This window comes from Mercenaria mercenaria, chromosome 7 (assembly GCF_021730395.1).
Source record: "Mercenaria mercenaria strain notata chromosome 7, MADL_Memer_1, whole genome shotgun sequence".
Lineage (NCBI taxonomy): Eukaryota > Metazoa > Mollusca > Bivalvia > Venerida > Veneridae > Mercenaria > Mercenaria mercenaria.
The window spans coordinates 23,898,900-23,915,284 of NC_069367.1; the positions used below are offsets into that span (position 1 = coordinate 23,898,900).

Consider the following 16,385-nt stretch of genomic DNA (forward strand, 5'->3'; position numbering starts at 1 on the left):
AAATGAAGTCTCTATATGGCTGCAAAAGCCAAAATAGCCAATTTCGGACCTTTAAGGGGCCATAACTCTGGAACCCATAATGGAATCTTGCAAGAAAGGAAGCAAGATCTTGTGGTGGTACAAGTTGTGTGCCAGTTTGGTTAAAATCAAATCATAAATGAAGCTGCTATTGTGCAGACAAGGTCAAAATAGCTAATTTTGGCCCTTTCAGGGGCCATAACTCTGGAACCCATTATAGGTATTGGCCGGTTCAAGAATGGAACCGAGATCTTATGGTGACACAAGTTTTGTGCAAGTTTGATTAAATTCAAATCATAAGTGAAGCTGCTATTGTGCAGACAAGGTCAAAAAAGCTAATTCTGGCCCTTTCAGGGGCCATAACTCTGGAACCCATAATGGAATCTGGCCAGTTCAAGAAAGGAAGCAAGATCTTATGGTGATACAAATTGTGTGCCAGTTTGGTAAAAATCAAAACATAAATAAAGCTGCTATTGTGCAGACAAGGTCAAAATAGCTAATTTTGGCCCTTTCAGGGGCCATAACTCTTGAACCCATGGGATCTGGCCAGTTCAAGAAAGGAACCGTGATCTTATGGTGATACAAGTTGTGTGCAAGTTTGGTTAAAATAAAATCATAAATGAAACCTCTATCGTGCAGACAAGAAATTGTTGACGGACGCACGGACTGACGACGGACGACGGACGAAGGGTGGTCACAAAAGCTCACCTTGTCACTATGTGACAGGTGAGCTAAAAAGATATGAAGATTAAACAAAATAATGTTAAATATGTTGGGAAAAAAACTATTTTTAATTGATAATTAATCCTTAGTGTATTTATGTTTTTCACACATTTGGTAGCAGTCACGAGATACAAGGGACATTTTCACAAACAGTTTCTTTTACTTTATGTTGCTTAATTGATTATTAAACAATCAGTTCTGTGCCGATTATCATTATACCTTGTTTAATAACAAAATAAATTGGTGCATATTATTATGCTTAACTTTTTAGGTTTTGAAAGAGAAGGTAAACAATCGGGTGAACGCTGGTATCTGTAAACCAACTGGATCCAAGTTTCAAGTGAACACTGGTTAAGACTTATTTGTTATTTCATTTTCAACAAAATTTAAGATACAAATAACCCTAAATCTCTAGAAAAAAGAGGTCCTTACCCCTAGAAAACCCCTAACAGGCTTTGTCTAGAGGTATGGATCTGTACCTCTAGAATCAGATTCTAGATGTACGGATCTGTACCTCTAGACACTTCCTATCATGCTGGACATGATTTATTCTGTCTTTGCAAACAGTGCACATCCATGCAGTCAGATCATGATCTGCACTGTTCGCTATTCAGTCTGGATCTTTTTGAAAAGCACCCCTTTTAACAGTTAATGGAACTGTCCAAACTGAATGATGGACAAGTTCATTATAGAAATTTAGCATGGTAAGGGTTAACATTCATTGGGCACTAATTTTTGTGGATTTTGTTATTGTGTCAATCAAAAAAAATCCCAATGAACAAGCAAAATTCTACATTTTATCCTCAAAAGCTGCCGATGAAATTAAATCATTCCACAGTATACAGTGTTACCGTATAAGTACTTTTTTCTGCGGGAACTTTATTTCTGCGTTTTCTGCGGAAGAGAATAAGACCGCAGATTTAAAATCCGCAGAAATTTTGTCCTGACATGCCGTGATACGACCATACAAGCCGCCATTATAATCTGATTGAGTATAAGACAATGTCCGATAGAGTTATCGGCTTTTGTCCCACATGTAGCTGAAGACCGATGAAGCAAGTTGAAAATTTAGTTATAACGGTAATATAATAGAATCGTTTTATTATTGTTTTGCTATTGAATAAACTATAATGAAAAACATCGAATTTGTTTTGATTTTCGTTCACAACTGAGCAGTCAGCTGTCAATTTCAATTTTCTTAAATTATGTGACAAACACAATCCATTGTATCCTTTGTGTCTATTGTTAACCAATCCGTCTTGCAATGGAATTATTAACCGTTATTTGTATGGGACTTGAAAAAGGCGTGATAAACAAAAATGATTATAACGTTACAATGCACAGATGAGAATGTTTGCAAAATATAGATTCAGGCATTTTTCGTATCTGTTTGGCATGACCGTATTTATAAAATGACTTTCTCCTTGCATTTAACACTCAAGATTATATCATGATAACAATGTTACATCAGTATCCGTCAACTTTTATTTTCAAACCGGAAGCCAACATAACTGTCAAATAACAACAAAATACGTGCCTGTCTATTTGAAATTAATGAAACAACCGGTGAACACAGAACCACAGAAGTAAATCCCATCAACGTGAGAAGGAAGACACCGCAGAAATAAGGTACACAGAAATTTAATACCACCTCATTTTTTAAAAAATCGCAGAATATTAAGCCCGCAGAAATAAGTACTTATATGGTATTTATATTCACAGTAAAAATGTGTTTTCCTTTAAATAACCTCTTAACAGTGACTGTAAATATTTATTAAATTCTACAGTGTCTTCTAACTTTGTAATGTCACAGATCTGATAACTTGGGAGTTTTGAGTGGAATTTCAGCCACATATATGTAGTTGTTACCAAAAAAAAACAGCTTGATAGTTATTGGAATGCAAAACTTTAACCAAACTTTCTAGGTCAAAAAGGGCCGTAATTTCAATTAAATTCAATCATTATCTAACATGATTATTCCAGTAGTTTTGATGACCTGGAATCCTTGTCTTAAGTTTCAATCCAATACATGCAATGGTTACTAAGATATGAACTTTCACGCAAAACTTTAACCAAGGTGTGATGTCAACGACAATACCAATGCCTGGGTGAGTAGAATAATTCACATTATTCTTCTAACAGTCAAGCTAAAATACAAGAAGACATGCTAAAAATTACCGCATTATCTAGATAAACCATTCCTTCTATCTCCAGAGCTTGTTTCAGTGGAACCAGTTGCCTCTGTACAGGAACCTCCTCTTCTATTGTTGATGTTACTAATTCATCCACCTTTTCAATGTCTTCATCTTTAATTTGTGCCTGAAATACAGAACAACACATCTAGTACTGCAGTGAAGCTAAATACTTTCTATTGTTAGAATTTGTACAAAATTAATTTGTATATCTTTAAGATAAGTGCAATACTGTGAAATCAATGAATTTTGTGGATACCGAAAATTTTGTTGTTTTGTGCATAATGGCTATTTCCTGAGGACATAAATTTGTTGATTCCAATTATTAAGGTAAATGAATAGGCACTTTGCTTGTTGGTTGGGGTTTAAATTCACATATTAACGCAACGAAGAAATTCAGGAAAATTAGCTCCCCAAGAGTATTACTGATCTCATAATATCAAGGCTTATTGCTTTATGCTATAATGCCAGTTTATTTCAGTAGAGCTGAGTGCTTCAAGGGAGGAAACCATTGCTACCATTAATTATTAGTTTAGGCATGGTTTTCTCCCTTTGTAATTTTATAAACAGGAAGTACCTCAAAAGTTATCTCCCTTTCAAAACTGTCTGCAAAACAAACAAGGTCGAAAATTTTTAAAAAAATTAAAAATCAATGTAATCCTGTGTAAAGAAGATGCAAGGTAGAGGGAAACCCAAGTCTAGAAAGAGACGGAACACTGTCAGTGTGATAGAAGCTGAAAGTTTTTCTTCAATGGAGCAGGAGCCTGAAAGATTGAATATTTTGGGCAGCTAAACTCAGAGGGATGGAGAGATTCCACATGTTAGCCCCAGAAGCAGAACCAGAGCCACACAAGGTCCCAGTCCATCTTTGGCAGATATTCAATCTAGAGCTAATAGATTAATTCTGTCTAGCTTATCAACTAATACCAAAAGGCCTATAACACAGCAATGATAAATTTTAATGCTTTTCGAATGCAATACAATTTAGCCAGTCAATGGCCAGTACCTATAAATCATCTGATTCTGTATATTGCCTATTGTTTTGAGAAAAACTATGCTCCTTCTACTATAACAACATATGTTTCAAGTATACGTTTCATTCATAAACTTATAGGGATGGTTGATACCACAGAAAATTTTGTCGTTAAAAAAATGCTGGAAGGCTGTAAACGGCTAAGGCCGCGGGTAGACTTCAGGGCTCCAATATCCCTTAAAATGCTTAAAGCAATTGTGGCTACGTTACACATTGTATGCTATTTGGACTATGAACGGCAACTCTTTAGTGCAGTTTTTTATCTAGCATACTTTGGCCTTTTTAGGGTAAGTGAGTTAGTTGTGTGTTCAACGACTGCCTCGCATAGAGCTCTTATGAAGAATGATATTTCATTGGAACAAAACTCGAAAGCCATACTAGTATGTTTAAGGGTTACCAAAACCAGACAAATGGGCATGCCTTTAATAGTGAGAATCCCAAATAATGATGAAACAACAGAATGCATTAAAGCAATTGAAAATTACATGTCATTGATTCCAGCTGGAGCAAGTCATTTCTTTTGTCATACTAGCAAATCCCCCCTAACAAGGTATCAGTTTTCTGCAGTCCTCACCAGAGCATGTCGACAGGCAGGTTTTCATTCACACATGTTTAAAACTCATAGTTTTCGCATTTGCCGTGCAACTGATTTGGCAATAAATGGATACTCTGCGGATCTAATAAAGCAAATGGGTCGTTGGTCCTCTGACTGTTACTCCAGGTATATAAGGCTTTGAAACCCATAACGTTTTGTAAACTAAGACATCAAACATCACTTGATGTATCTTAATTGTATTACAGATATCTGGATAGTGGAGGATTCCCTTGTAAGATGGGCAGGGCGTCAATTTTCCCAAAGGCAAAGGCCGAGTTTCTGTAACAATATCTCATGGGATGGAACTAGTGGGTTCAAGCGAGACGGTCTACATGCCAAGTTGCAGTATGGGCTAATCCAAAGCAAGGACCCTAAAATTATTTTTGTACATGTAGGGGGAAACAATATAACCAATACCAATCAATGTAAAATTGTAAGAGAACTTAAAACTGAATTCGAATATTTATTTTCTAATTTCCCCAGATCACTTATTGTCTGGACTTTCATACTACCTCGTTTATCCTGGTCATACAATAATCAATCAGCTGTATATAATCGTAACATGAACTAGAACTGTCACAGGAGTGACTCATACCCCCACCATACGGTCTTGTCACAGAAGAATGGCAACCATAAGAAATCTTAAAAATACTTTGGAGTACTTCATCCTGGGCTTCCACATATAAGTAATACTAGTATAATACTAGTATAGTAATACTAGTAAATATATTAAATCTCTAATATTAGCAATACACTAAAAGTGAATACAAAAAAGTGTCTTACCGACCCATGTTACCACAGAAAAATGTTTTTACATAGGACTTACAATAAAAAAATGTTAGAAAAATACCTAAAATATTGAAAATCTAAAAATAGGATTTCTAAAAATAGACTAATTCCTGGAATTTAAGGGGAAGAAACTCAGTACAAAAGTTAAAAAAAGGTTACTTCTCTTTGGCTCTAAGCCAATCAGAATGAGATATAGTGAAAATACATCAAAATTAACCTTAAATTCTAGGTAAAAGGGGATACAATTCAAGAAAAATTAGTGTCAGAGTTATGCACCTTGTGTCACATGATGTGGGTGATGAGGTGGAACATCTATTTTAAGTCTGAATCAAATCTATTCAGTAGTAACTGAGATATAGTGAAAATACATCAAAATTAACCTTAAATTCTAAGTAAAAAGGGGCATAATTCACGAAAAATTGGTGTCATAGTTATGCACCTTGTGTCACATGATGTGGGTGATGAGGTGGAACATCTATTTTAAGTTTGAATCAAATCCATTTTGTAATAATTGAGATATAGTGAAAATACATCAAAATCAACCTTAAATTTAAAGTAAAAGGGGACATTATTCATAAAAAATTTATGTCAGAGTTAAGCACCTTATGTCACATCATCTGGGTGATGAGGTGGAACAACTATTCTAAGTTTGAATCAAATCCATTTAGTAATAACTAAGATATATTGAAAATACAACAAAATTAACCTTAAATTCTAAGTAAAAGGGGACATAATTCATGAAAACTTGGTGTCAGAGTTATGCACCTTGTGTCACATGATGTGGGCACATGATGTGGGTGATGTGGTGGAACATCTATTTTAAGTTTGAATCAAATCCATTCAGTAGTAACTGAGATATAGTGAAAATACATCAAAATCAACCTTAAATTCTAAGTAAAAAGGGGCATAATTCATTAAAAAAAATGGTGTCAGAGTTATGCACCTTGTGTCACATGATGTGGGTGATGAGGTGGAACATCTATTTTAAGTTTGAATCAAATCCATTTAGTAATAACTGAGATATAATGAAAATACAACAAAATTAACCTTAAATTCTAAGTAAAAGGGGACATAATTCATGAAAACTTGGTGTCAAGAGTTATGCACCTTGTGTCACATGATGTGGGTGATAAGGTGGAACATGTATTTTAAGTTTGAATCAAATCCATTTGGTATTAACTGAGATAATAGATTTCGGGACGCGACGGGACGGGACGCGACGCGACAAAACTGACTCCTATATACCCCCCTCAAACATGTTTGGTGGGGGTATAATAAGAAATGTTTATCCATTAATAGACAAATGTCAAATTTTACCCTTAATCATACTAATGGCAGGGCTCTTAACATGAAATCTATAGATACTCAAACTCAGGGTTTCTATCATACCGATAAGGTCCATCTATCAAAGGTGGAAAATGAAATGTACATTCTTGCTATTGGTGAGGCAATTACACAATTTCTTAGTTCTTCTGGTACAACATTCCTTGAACATTAGGCCTGAATTTTGGCGGACAAATTGTCATTCTGCGTCAATTTGTTGTGGCGGAAAATTCTAGGCTGCTGGGGATTAGATGGTGTCATTATTAAACTTGTCTCTATCTGCACACATAATTCATAATTTATTGTACACTTTAACTTTATACAAATAAGCATTATTATATTGCGTTGGCTACTTCCCTTCATATGGCACAATGGGTACATTGTTGATGACCAATGCGGGACAGATGCTAATGTTGTATATTTTGTTTCACATTGCTGGGTCAGCTCGGAACAGGCGGGCTCAGCTGCATTTAAGGAGATGTAATAATAAAATGGAGATCTTATTTTACTCTGAGCAGTATCAGTAGAGCAGAGATATATTGTCAGTAGAGCGGAGATATATTTGGCTCAGAGTATAGTCCATATTTTGTTTAGAGCTGAGACTATCTATTATTGAAATTTTACAGTGGAAAATTATCTGTACAATTATTAGGGTTGCATAACCATGACCGATAAATATTAAGCACAATGACACTGTCTGATCCTCGGCGGTCTTGAAGTTTTCCAAACTTCCTTATGACATTCACTGGTAACTGATGATCAGCGGTATTTACCTTATGACAGGAACTATGTGTTTGAAGATCAGGGGAAGTTTTAACACACTTATTTGTCATTGCGAAATATGCCATTGTTTAAATCTTTAATTATAAAAATGCCAATTGATATGTTTGTGATGTGGGAGAAACCTTATAATGTGAAAAGATTATCAAAATGCAATTTACTTCAGTTGTTCTTATTATTCACTGTCCAAGTTCATAGTGCTAAAGGATTAGATCGCAGCTTCTATCTTGAAATAATCATGTATTTCTTTGTCAAAAAGAGGAAACAAGTAAATTCCATTGGGTCTCTAGCAGTCTTTCATCTGATATTTTCACCATGAATTAGACTATAAGATTAATTTATTCTTACCCAACATGAAAAATCAAAGGTGAGTTTATTACAGGTGACGACTGATCCACTTTGTGTGACATCACTTCCTAGAACCTGACGTAGGGCTGAGTTTACAAGATGAGTCGCTGTGTGGTTCCGAGTACATCCGATTCTCCATTCCTGTTCAATTAGTCAAAGAATCTTATTTTATACCTACTATAAATGAGCCGCACCATAAGAAAACCAACATAGTGCATCTGTGACCAGCATGGGTCCGGACTGTTCGCTAACGGTTTCTCCAACTGCAATAGGGTTTGAAAACGAACAGTATGGCTCCTGACTAGATCCATGATGGTTGCAAATGCACCATGTTGGTTTTCTCATGGTGCGGATCAAATAGAAATAGATTTATGCTAAAATCAGATAATTACCATTTATCTTTCTCAAGTGATACTGGCACACTGTGCGTGTAAGTTGCTTACTTTCAGTCTCTAGGGAAATTCTCCTTTTAGCCTGTTACTAAATATGCTGCACTCTATCTAAAATATAATATAATCTTAACGACTATTTAATACTCACAGAATTTATATTTAGTGCAGCTTCTTGGCCAGCTTCAACATGACCCTGTACAACATGGCCAATATGTAAAACAAAATCACCACTGGACTGTGTATCAAATACCTCCACTGTACCAGTCTAAAATGCAAAAATAGATCATTTGTTCATTACTACAGGTAAAAAAATATCACAAAATATTCATCAAAAGAAATATATCTCAATACATATACATATATATTTGCTAACAGGTTCTCTAATTGCAATAGGCTTTGAAAGCAAACAGCATGGATCCTGACCAGGCTGCGCGGATGCACAGGCTGGTCTAGATCCATGCTGGTCACAAAGGCACTATGTTGGTTTTCTCATGGCATGGCTCATTTATTTTTGTACATAGAAAACTTGAAACGATATTTTGTGCACATGTTTTTGGGACCGGACCTGAAAATGTCTTCTGGGAAATTTTGAGATAAGACAGTCCAAGATATTGAGTTTAAACTGTACATAGTAAAATATTTTACAGTCTTACAGTATATTGTCAAACAGTGTGTTGTTTTTGTAAAAAGTAAAATAACAAAAGAAACGCAAACCCACTATACATCACCTGAGTTTTCAGCAGACCTTTATCTCCTACTTGTCCCCCTTTTTCAGCATAAAACTGTGTCTTGTCTAAAATCATCCCTACTTTATCACCTTCTGATGCATGCTTAGACAACTGATTTCTGTCGTCAACTAAGCACTGAATTTTTCCCTCTATTACTGGAAATTCTGAAATATGAAGAAAATGGGATTCTTTTCCCAGCAAGGTTTATATCACATCAACACAATAACAGGTCATACAGTGACTTTTTAGCTTTAATGTTAACTTTCATGCTTGGTCTGGCACCTAGGTAGAACCACAAGCTGAACTGCTTCCTCACCTAAAAGAATTCTATATTCTAAGTAAAAACAATACAAATTAATGGAAGGTCTGCTTATTCAAAAATCAGCAAGAGAAGTTTTCTCCAAAACGTCACTACACACATCTCAGCAAATTCCAGCTAATTCAATATTCTATAAAACAAAGTTGTGGAAAATTTAATATTTACGATAACTGTTCTTAAATGCCAAGTCTAAATTCCAAACTTAATATATATAGGTGAATATCTGCCCTCATCTACTGTAACAAGCTCATGTAGTAAATGTAAAATTACCATATATTCCTTCTGTGGACTTTGTATATTCATATTTGAGACTATCATCTGTGGCAGGTATATCTCTACTGGCTAAATTATTTAACAACTCTGCTGTAAAGTTAGGGTATTGCACTTCTACAGGAGTAATGGGAACACCCTGAAAATTAACAGCAAACATTATTCTTTAAACTGCATTTCAGTTATAAAAGCAGGAGTCATTTACATAAAATTCAAAATGTGTATGTAATTCTGACAAGCAATGAGTGCTAAAAAAAGTTCCTCCCTTAGGGGATAAATTATATTACTTATTTTGCTCCTCTTTGTTTTATATTAAATACAGTCAAACTTCATTCTCTCAAACTCGATGGGACTGGCACAATTTGTTCAAGTTACCATCAAATAATATACAAAACAGGGATTTTGATGGGACCTGATGACGAGTTAAAGCAAAGGGTCGTGTTTTAATTATCTAAGTTTGAGTGAACAAAGTTCTACTGTAGATACAGCTTAGGCAATAGGATAACTTTCTACATTCAGTTGTTACCGTAGTAAAGGTAACTTAGTTCTCACAAGATGATAAGAATCTATGAACATTACTTTAGGCCTGGCCAAATTTTCGCAAGTAGGGAAGACACCATCTCATGCTGAGAACTTTATTCATATATATGCACTTCGAAGCCTTTCTAGACCTTGAGACCCGAGGGAAATTTTTAGTTATAAGAGGTTCATGATATAGAGACACTTTTTTTAGATAACTTATCCTAGAACAAGACAACAATTATTTTTCAGTTTACAAGACTGCATTTTAGTTAGTTTTTCAGACGTTCATATTTAATGAGGTACTACTGTAACTATATTACTTACATGCTGAAACTCAAGGTATGCATGCAAGTCCTCTATGTCTATATTTAGACCATACTGTGGCGCTATCATTTCAATTAGTTCAGTTGACATTTTGTAACCATAGTAACCATCATGTAACCTTTTTATGTATTCACCTGTATAAAAATAGAAACATCTTTTATAATAAAATCTTAAGCTAGAAAAACTGCTTTAAGAATAAGATTGGCTGTTTGTGAACTGAAATCTGAAATACACTTATGGCAAAATTGAGGTCTAAGACTAGTGTCCAAACTCAGTTTTAGAACTGAGAGGAATTTCGAAAAAGAAGTCAAGAACTCCATTTTTATGACACACAAAGTTACTATTCCACCATAAAATACCCATAATGATATATATAATAATGATATTCATAATGATATTACAGAAGAGACTCTGTACTGTAAAATCAGAGATATTTGTAAGGAAACAAGAGCTGTCACAGGAGACAGCGTGCTCGACTATTTCGATGCTTGATAGTGAAACTGGGCACACCTTAGGAAACTGGAGCTGTCACTTGAATGTTTAATGTAGGACTGGGGCAATTACTCGGTTAACCGGATCTGATTCAATTACTAGGTGAAACCGGTTTCAATTTTGCAAAACCGCTAATCGCACTCAAAAAATAAACATCACAAGTCGTACTTTATCTTTATACATTTCTTTGACCAGCACATAGATTCACGGTATATTTCCACTAAAACACATCAACCTGAACATAATCAACAGTCTTGGATTTGCATGTCGTGATATATTTGAAATAAAATACACCAAAATATGACTTATCAATTGTCATACTGCTTGCAAACGATAAAGTCGGTAAGTTTCTAATGAAGTCAGCTGCTGGAAGTACCTTGATATGGTCGTCAGGAAAGGAAACAGCTTTTTTAATATGGCGGCCGATTAAACGGTTCGATTCAATTTCAAACAGACAATTAACCGGTTTCAAAATTTTGAAATCGTCCCAGCCCTAGTTTAATGACTCCAATGGTGGATGTAGATATTGCACAATATCTTGAGTCTGTGTCAAAAATATTAAGTGATAAGAGAGGTAAAGATAAAGCGTATCAAAACACTGTAAGTATAATTCTAAGCAAAAAGGGGGCATAATTCATAAAATATTGGTGTAAAAGTTATGCACCTTGTGTCATATAATGTGGGTGATGATGTGGAACAACTACTTCAAGTCTGAATCAAATGTATTTCGTAATAACTGAGATATCAAAATTCACCTTAAATTTTTAGTAAAAGGGGGAATAATTCATGAAATATTGGTGTCAGAGTTATGCACCTTGTGTCATATGATTTGGGTGATAAGGTGGAACAACTATTTTAAGTTTGAATCAAATCCATTTAGTACATTTTTTGTAATAACTGAGATAGAGTGAAAGTGTATCAAAATATTAACCTGAAATTCTAAGTAAAAAGGGGGATAATTCATGCAATATTGGTGCAAGAGTAATGGCCCTTGTGTCATCTGATGTGAGTGATATGTTGAACAAGGATTTTAAGTCTGAATCAAATCCATTTAGGAATAATTGAGATAGTGTGGAAGTGCATCAAAACTTTAACCTGAAATTCTAAGTAAAAAAAAGGGGTGGGGTAATTCATGAAATAATGGTACCAGAGTAATGGGCCTTGTGTCATATGTGGGCGATGATGTGGAACAACTATTTTCAGTTTGAATCAAATCCATCTAGTAATAACTGAGATAGCATGGAAGTGCATCAAAACTTTAACCTGAAATTCTAACTAAAAAGTGTGGGGGTGATAATTCATGAAATATTGGTTCCAGAGTTATGACCCTTGTGATTTGGGTAATGATGAGGAACAACTATTTTTAGTCTGAAGGAAATCCATCAAGTAATAACAAAGATAAAGAGGAAGTGCATTAAAACTTTAAACCAAAGTGCGGACGCGGCAGGACGCCGACACCGGGTCGAGTACGATAGCTCTCTATACTTCATATAGTCAAGCTAAAAAATTCCCTTGTTTTCCCTTATTACTCCTTACATAAAAGCTGGGAATAAATACTATATTTTTTGGGAAAAATTACAGGCATAAATGAAGATTAAACCTTCTATTAATAGGGACTGTAGCTATATTCTGAAACAAAAGTTGCAACACAAAAGTATCAGATCTTTCAGTATATCAACAAAGAAAATGACGAGGAAAAAACAAACCATTTAATGTAGTTAAATCTGGATTTTTCTTCTTAAGTTTCTCAAAATTCTTTCTACCCTCACTATGTGACTGCAGATACCTCTCCTCTGTCATATCTAATACTTCCTTCACCTGAAATCAAACTTGCATGAAATATTACCAGAAAGATCATTTAAGCACTATGCTAGTTTCAAGTTGCAAACTATATCTACTGCAAAACTACGAATTTTTGCAAGGGCCTCTTTTTTACAGTATACCCTGTTTATATTTATGAAATTAAATATTGGCAAAAGTAAAAGTTCTATCCATTTCTCCAGTTAGCCATATATCACAAATACTCTATAATACAAACCAATTTTAGGTATCACAAACTTTTAACCACACCAAGACTTACCTTATTTTCATGTGTAGATATGTCTGGGTAAGTGTCACCCTACAATAGAAAAATTGTATAAGTTGAATTCAATGTATACACATCACCACAGTCAATCATTTTAGCCCATGCAACAAAATTACTTGATTTAATAGTACTCTTTAACCTAGTACATACATTTGAGCTGTGCCATGTGAAAACCAACATAGTGGCTTTGCGACCAGCATGGATCCAGACCAGCCTGTGCATCCGTGCAGTCTGGTCAGGATCCATGCTGTTCGCTAACAGTATCTCTAATACCAATAGGCTTTGAAAACGAACAGCATGGATCCTGATCAGACTGCGCGGATGCGCAGGCTGGTCTGGATCCATGCTGGTCGCAAAGCTCTATGTTGGTTTTCTCATGGCACGGCTCATTTCAACAGCACCCACAAGGTAACACACAAAGAGAGCCTGTACAGTAGAGATCTTTGAGGCATTCTGATAAACCCCAAGAATTCAGTTTTATTTTTCACAAATATCTTTAATTTCAGTAACTTGCGCATTAAGAAAATTCAAGACTATATTCTTAATATGTAATTTCAAAATGTATAACAGGATACCAAATGCAAATCTTTACAATACAAACTTGGCTGTTGTCCATCATACTGCATCATAAATAACCAAACTACTTTTATACAAAAAAAAACAGTATTTTCAACCTTCCCATTCCTGTCCCAAATGTCATTTTACTTACTGAAAACCTGACAGTTCTGAATTAAAGGACTAAAATGCTGCTGAAAATAGAATTTAATTTAAAACCAACAAAAATACGGTAAAATATTTACAGCAACTCACAAGAGATTCAGCAATGGGCCTGACCAGTGTTCCAAGAAGACCAGGTTTAGCTTTGAGCAGCTGATGACACTGGAACAATGCTCTGTATATCACAATACGTAATCTGTGCCTGAAATAAATAATATTCCACAAAGAAACATCATCACTTCGGAATATAACCTATCCGGACAAATCAGTACATTTTGCAAGTAAGTTGTGTTAAGGACGTATGCTTGAATTTGGTGCGAAAATTTTCCCAATAACAGAATTTCTTCAAACTTTGGATATTGAAGGACAATCATCTAAAAAACAAAAAAATGCAATAAAAATCATAGGTCACCGGTATCGAAAAAGAGTTATCTGCCCTTGAAAATGGCATTTCCCCCAAAAATGACATTTTCAAGGGCAGATAACTCTTTTTCGAATCCGGTGACCTATGATTTTTATTGCATTTTTTTGTTTCTTAGATGATTGTCCTTCAATATCCAAAGTTTAAAGAAATTCTGTTATTGGGAAAATTTTCGCCCATCTCATACACAGGGAATTCTAGCGTACGCCTTTAAAGATGCAAAAGATTTATAAAAAATAAAAATGAAATCCCGAATCATTTTATCAAATTTTATCAACACACTTGAAACACAATAGGGTAAAACACCTAAAGCTAAATGTTGTAAGCAGAAAACCAAAATACAGTTGAACTTCTTTCACTCAAACTTGGATACATTGAATAACACCCTTCACTAAAACTCATCATCTGGGCCAGGCAAAATTCCTATATGTTGTATATTGTTCCAAATGCTCCAACTACCTATAGCTCATTGAGTTCCGTCTTACGAAATGTGACTGTACTCCAAATATCTCTAGAGGGGCTTCAAGCTATCCAAACAGACATTGAAAAGAAACAACATGAAACCACATACTGTGAAATCATTAATATTCGTGGGGGACTAATTTTTGTGGATTTCGTGGTTGAGTCAATCCACGAAATTTAATCCCAATGAACAAGTAAAGTTCCCATTCATTTTATGTTCAAAAGTTGAAATCTACGAATTCATATCCCCACAAAATTGCAGTTTTGACCAAAACCACGAAATTTCATGCCCAAGAAATTAAATGATTTTACAGTAGACTGCTTGAGTAAGGAAAGATGCTCATCATACTTTGTGACTTGTCTAAATGTCATACATTTTAAAAAGAAATAAACTTTTGCTTTCATTCTAGTTTGGTTACACATTTAAGGAATTCGTCAAGCTGGCTTACGAACAGTCTGTGTTTCTAACCTGATGACAAGCAATGTCTTAATGTTTAGAAAAGCACCTGAAGAGTCTTGTTTGATAACTATAGCTGAAAAAGTTGTTGTGCTGATAAAAAAATCAATCAAGAGATATTGACGACTTTTAATGCTAGATGTCATATGGTCAACAAATATTCCAGTCACTGTCTCGGTTTTTCCTAACAAAGTAATTCTAGAATCATACAAAGACGTCCAAATTTAACTAAATGTCTACAGACTGCGTCTCCATATCAATCTTTTTCTACTCACTCTAGATCCATTCTACCTGGAAGGAGTCCATCACTAATACAGACTGTGGCCATTCTAGCATGGTCTCCTATAATTCTATAGGCAGTGTCTATATTGTCAACATCACTGGAACCAATCCTATCTTTATAGACTGAAATGCCCGTTTCCTGAAATAATAGCAAGAGCTGTCATACAAAAACTTAACCGGGAAGCTGATGCACAGGTAAGCTCAACAGCTCTACCTATTCTTTGAAGAGTCAAGCTAAAACATTAGAGAGGTAGAGATTTATTACAAGTACAGAAACATATAACGATAATTGGTTAATTTCCAACAATAACCTGGCTTCAATGTTAAAAAAATATGAATTTGGACAGCAGAATTTCAAATTTGTGCTAATAAATAAAAATCAGATTCTGTAGTTTTGATAACTTAGCCACTAAAGTTGACATGCAATGAGTCAAACAGAAAACTGAGTAGATTTTATTATGAATGTCTTCTTCCTATCAACCAGTAATCAAACTAATAAATAAGCATTATATTGTAACAGAATCAAGAAACACAAGTAAGCATACTTTTTCATCTTATACATTACTGAACCATACTTTCTAATTACATATTACTGAATGTTTGTTTGCAGGCTTATTTATAGTCATCACTGTTAACCCATATGGGACCCATTCTGGGTGATTCCAGAAGCTGCTCTGGCTCTTTATCATGCCAGGTAAAAAGTACTCAAACATACAGCTCTTACTCCAATATATTTCTTTGCTGAATGAGCGGGGCCTCATTCTTATAACCCCTGTTTTTTCTAGACAGGTAGCGATGTCTCCACTTCTTATATTTATTCAGAATCATACTTACCTTATATATTACTAAACCATATTTTCTCAACATACACAACTGAACCAAACTTTCTCACCTTATCTATTACTGAACCATACTTTCTCACCTTATATATTACTGAACCATACTTTCTCACCTTATTTATTACATCAAATATGGGCAGGAAAAGATCTGTATCATAATTAGACATGGTTCCCCTCAGCACAGCACAAATTCTCTCTAAGCCCATACCAGTGTCTACATGTGTATGTGGTAGGGATACCAGCTTCTCTGGTCCCAGTCTACAAATAAATAAA

The 16,385-nt window shown here is 34.9% G+C and overlaps 1 protein-coding gene across 2 annotated transcripts in view; it reads right to left on the reverse strand.

Annotated features, from left to right (window-relative positions):
• Nucleotides 1-16,385, reverse strand: part of LOC123554741 (alanine--tRNA ligase, cytoplasmic-like) — a 47,423-nt gene that overhangs the window by 25,335 nt on the left and 5,703 nt on the right. For both annotated transcript variants that reach the window (XM_045345047.2, XM_045345048.2), the window contains exons 6-16: nt 16,226-16,370; nt 15,267-15,412; nt 13,745-13,853; nt 12,929-12,967; nt 12,555-12,666; nt 10,357-10,490; nt 9,511-9,649; nt 8,922-9,085; nt 8,342-8,458; nt 7,802-7,942; nt 2,920-3,060 (exon numbers count right to left, since the gene is read on the reverse strand). In XM_045345047.2, coding sequence (XP_045200982.2) covers nt 2,920-3,060; nt 7,802-7,942; nt 8,342-8,458; nt 8,922-9,085; nt 9,511-9,649; nt 10,357-10,490; nt 12,555-12,666; nt 12,929-12,967; nt 13,745-13,853; nt 15,267-15,412; nt 16,226-16,370 — 1,387 coding nt within the window. The remainder of the gene's footprint in view (nt 1-2,919; nt 3,061-7,801; nt 7,943-8,341; nt 8,459-8,921; nt 9,086-9,510; nt 9,650-10,356; nt 10,491-12,554; nt 12,667-12,928; nt 12,968-13,744; nt 13,854-15,266; nt 15,413-16,225; nt 16,371-16,385) is intronic.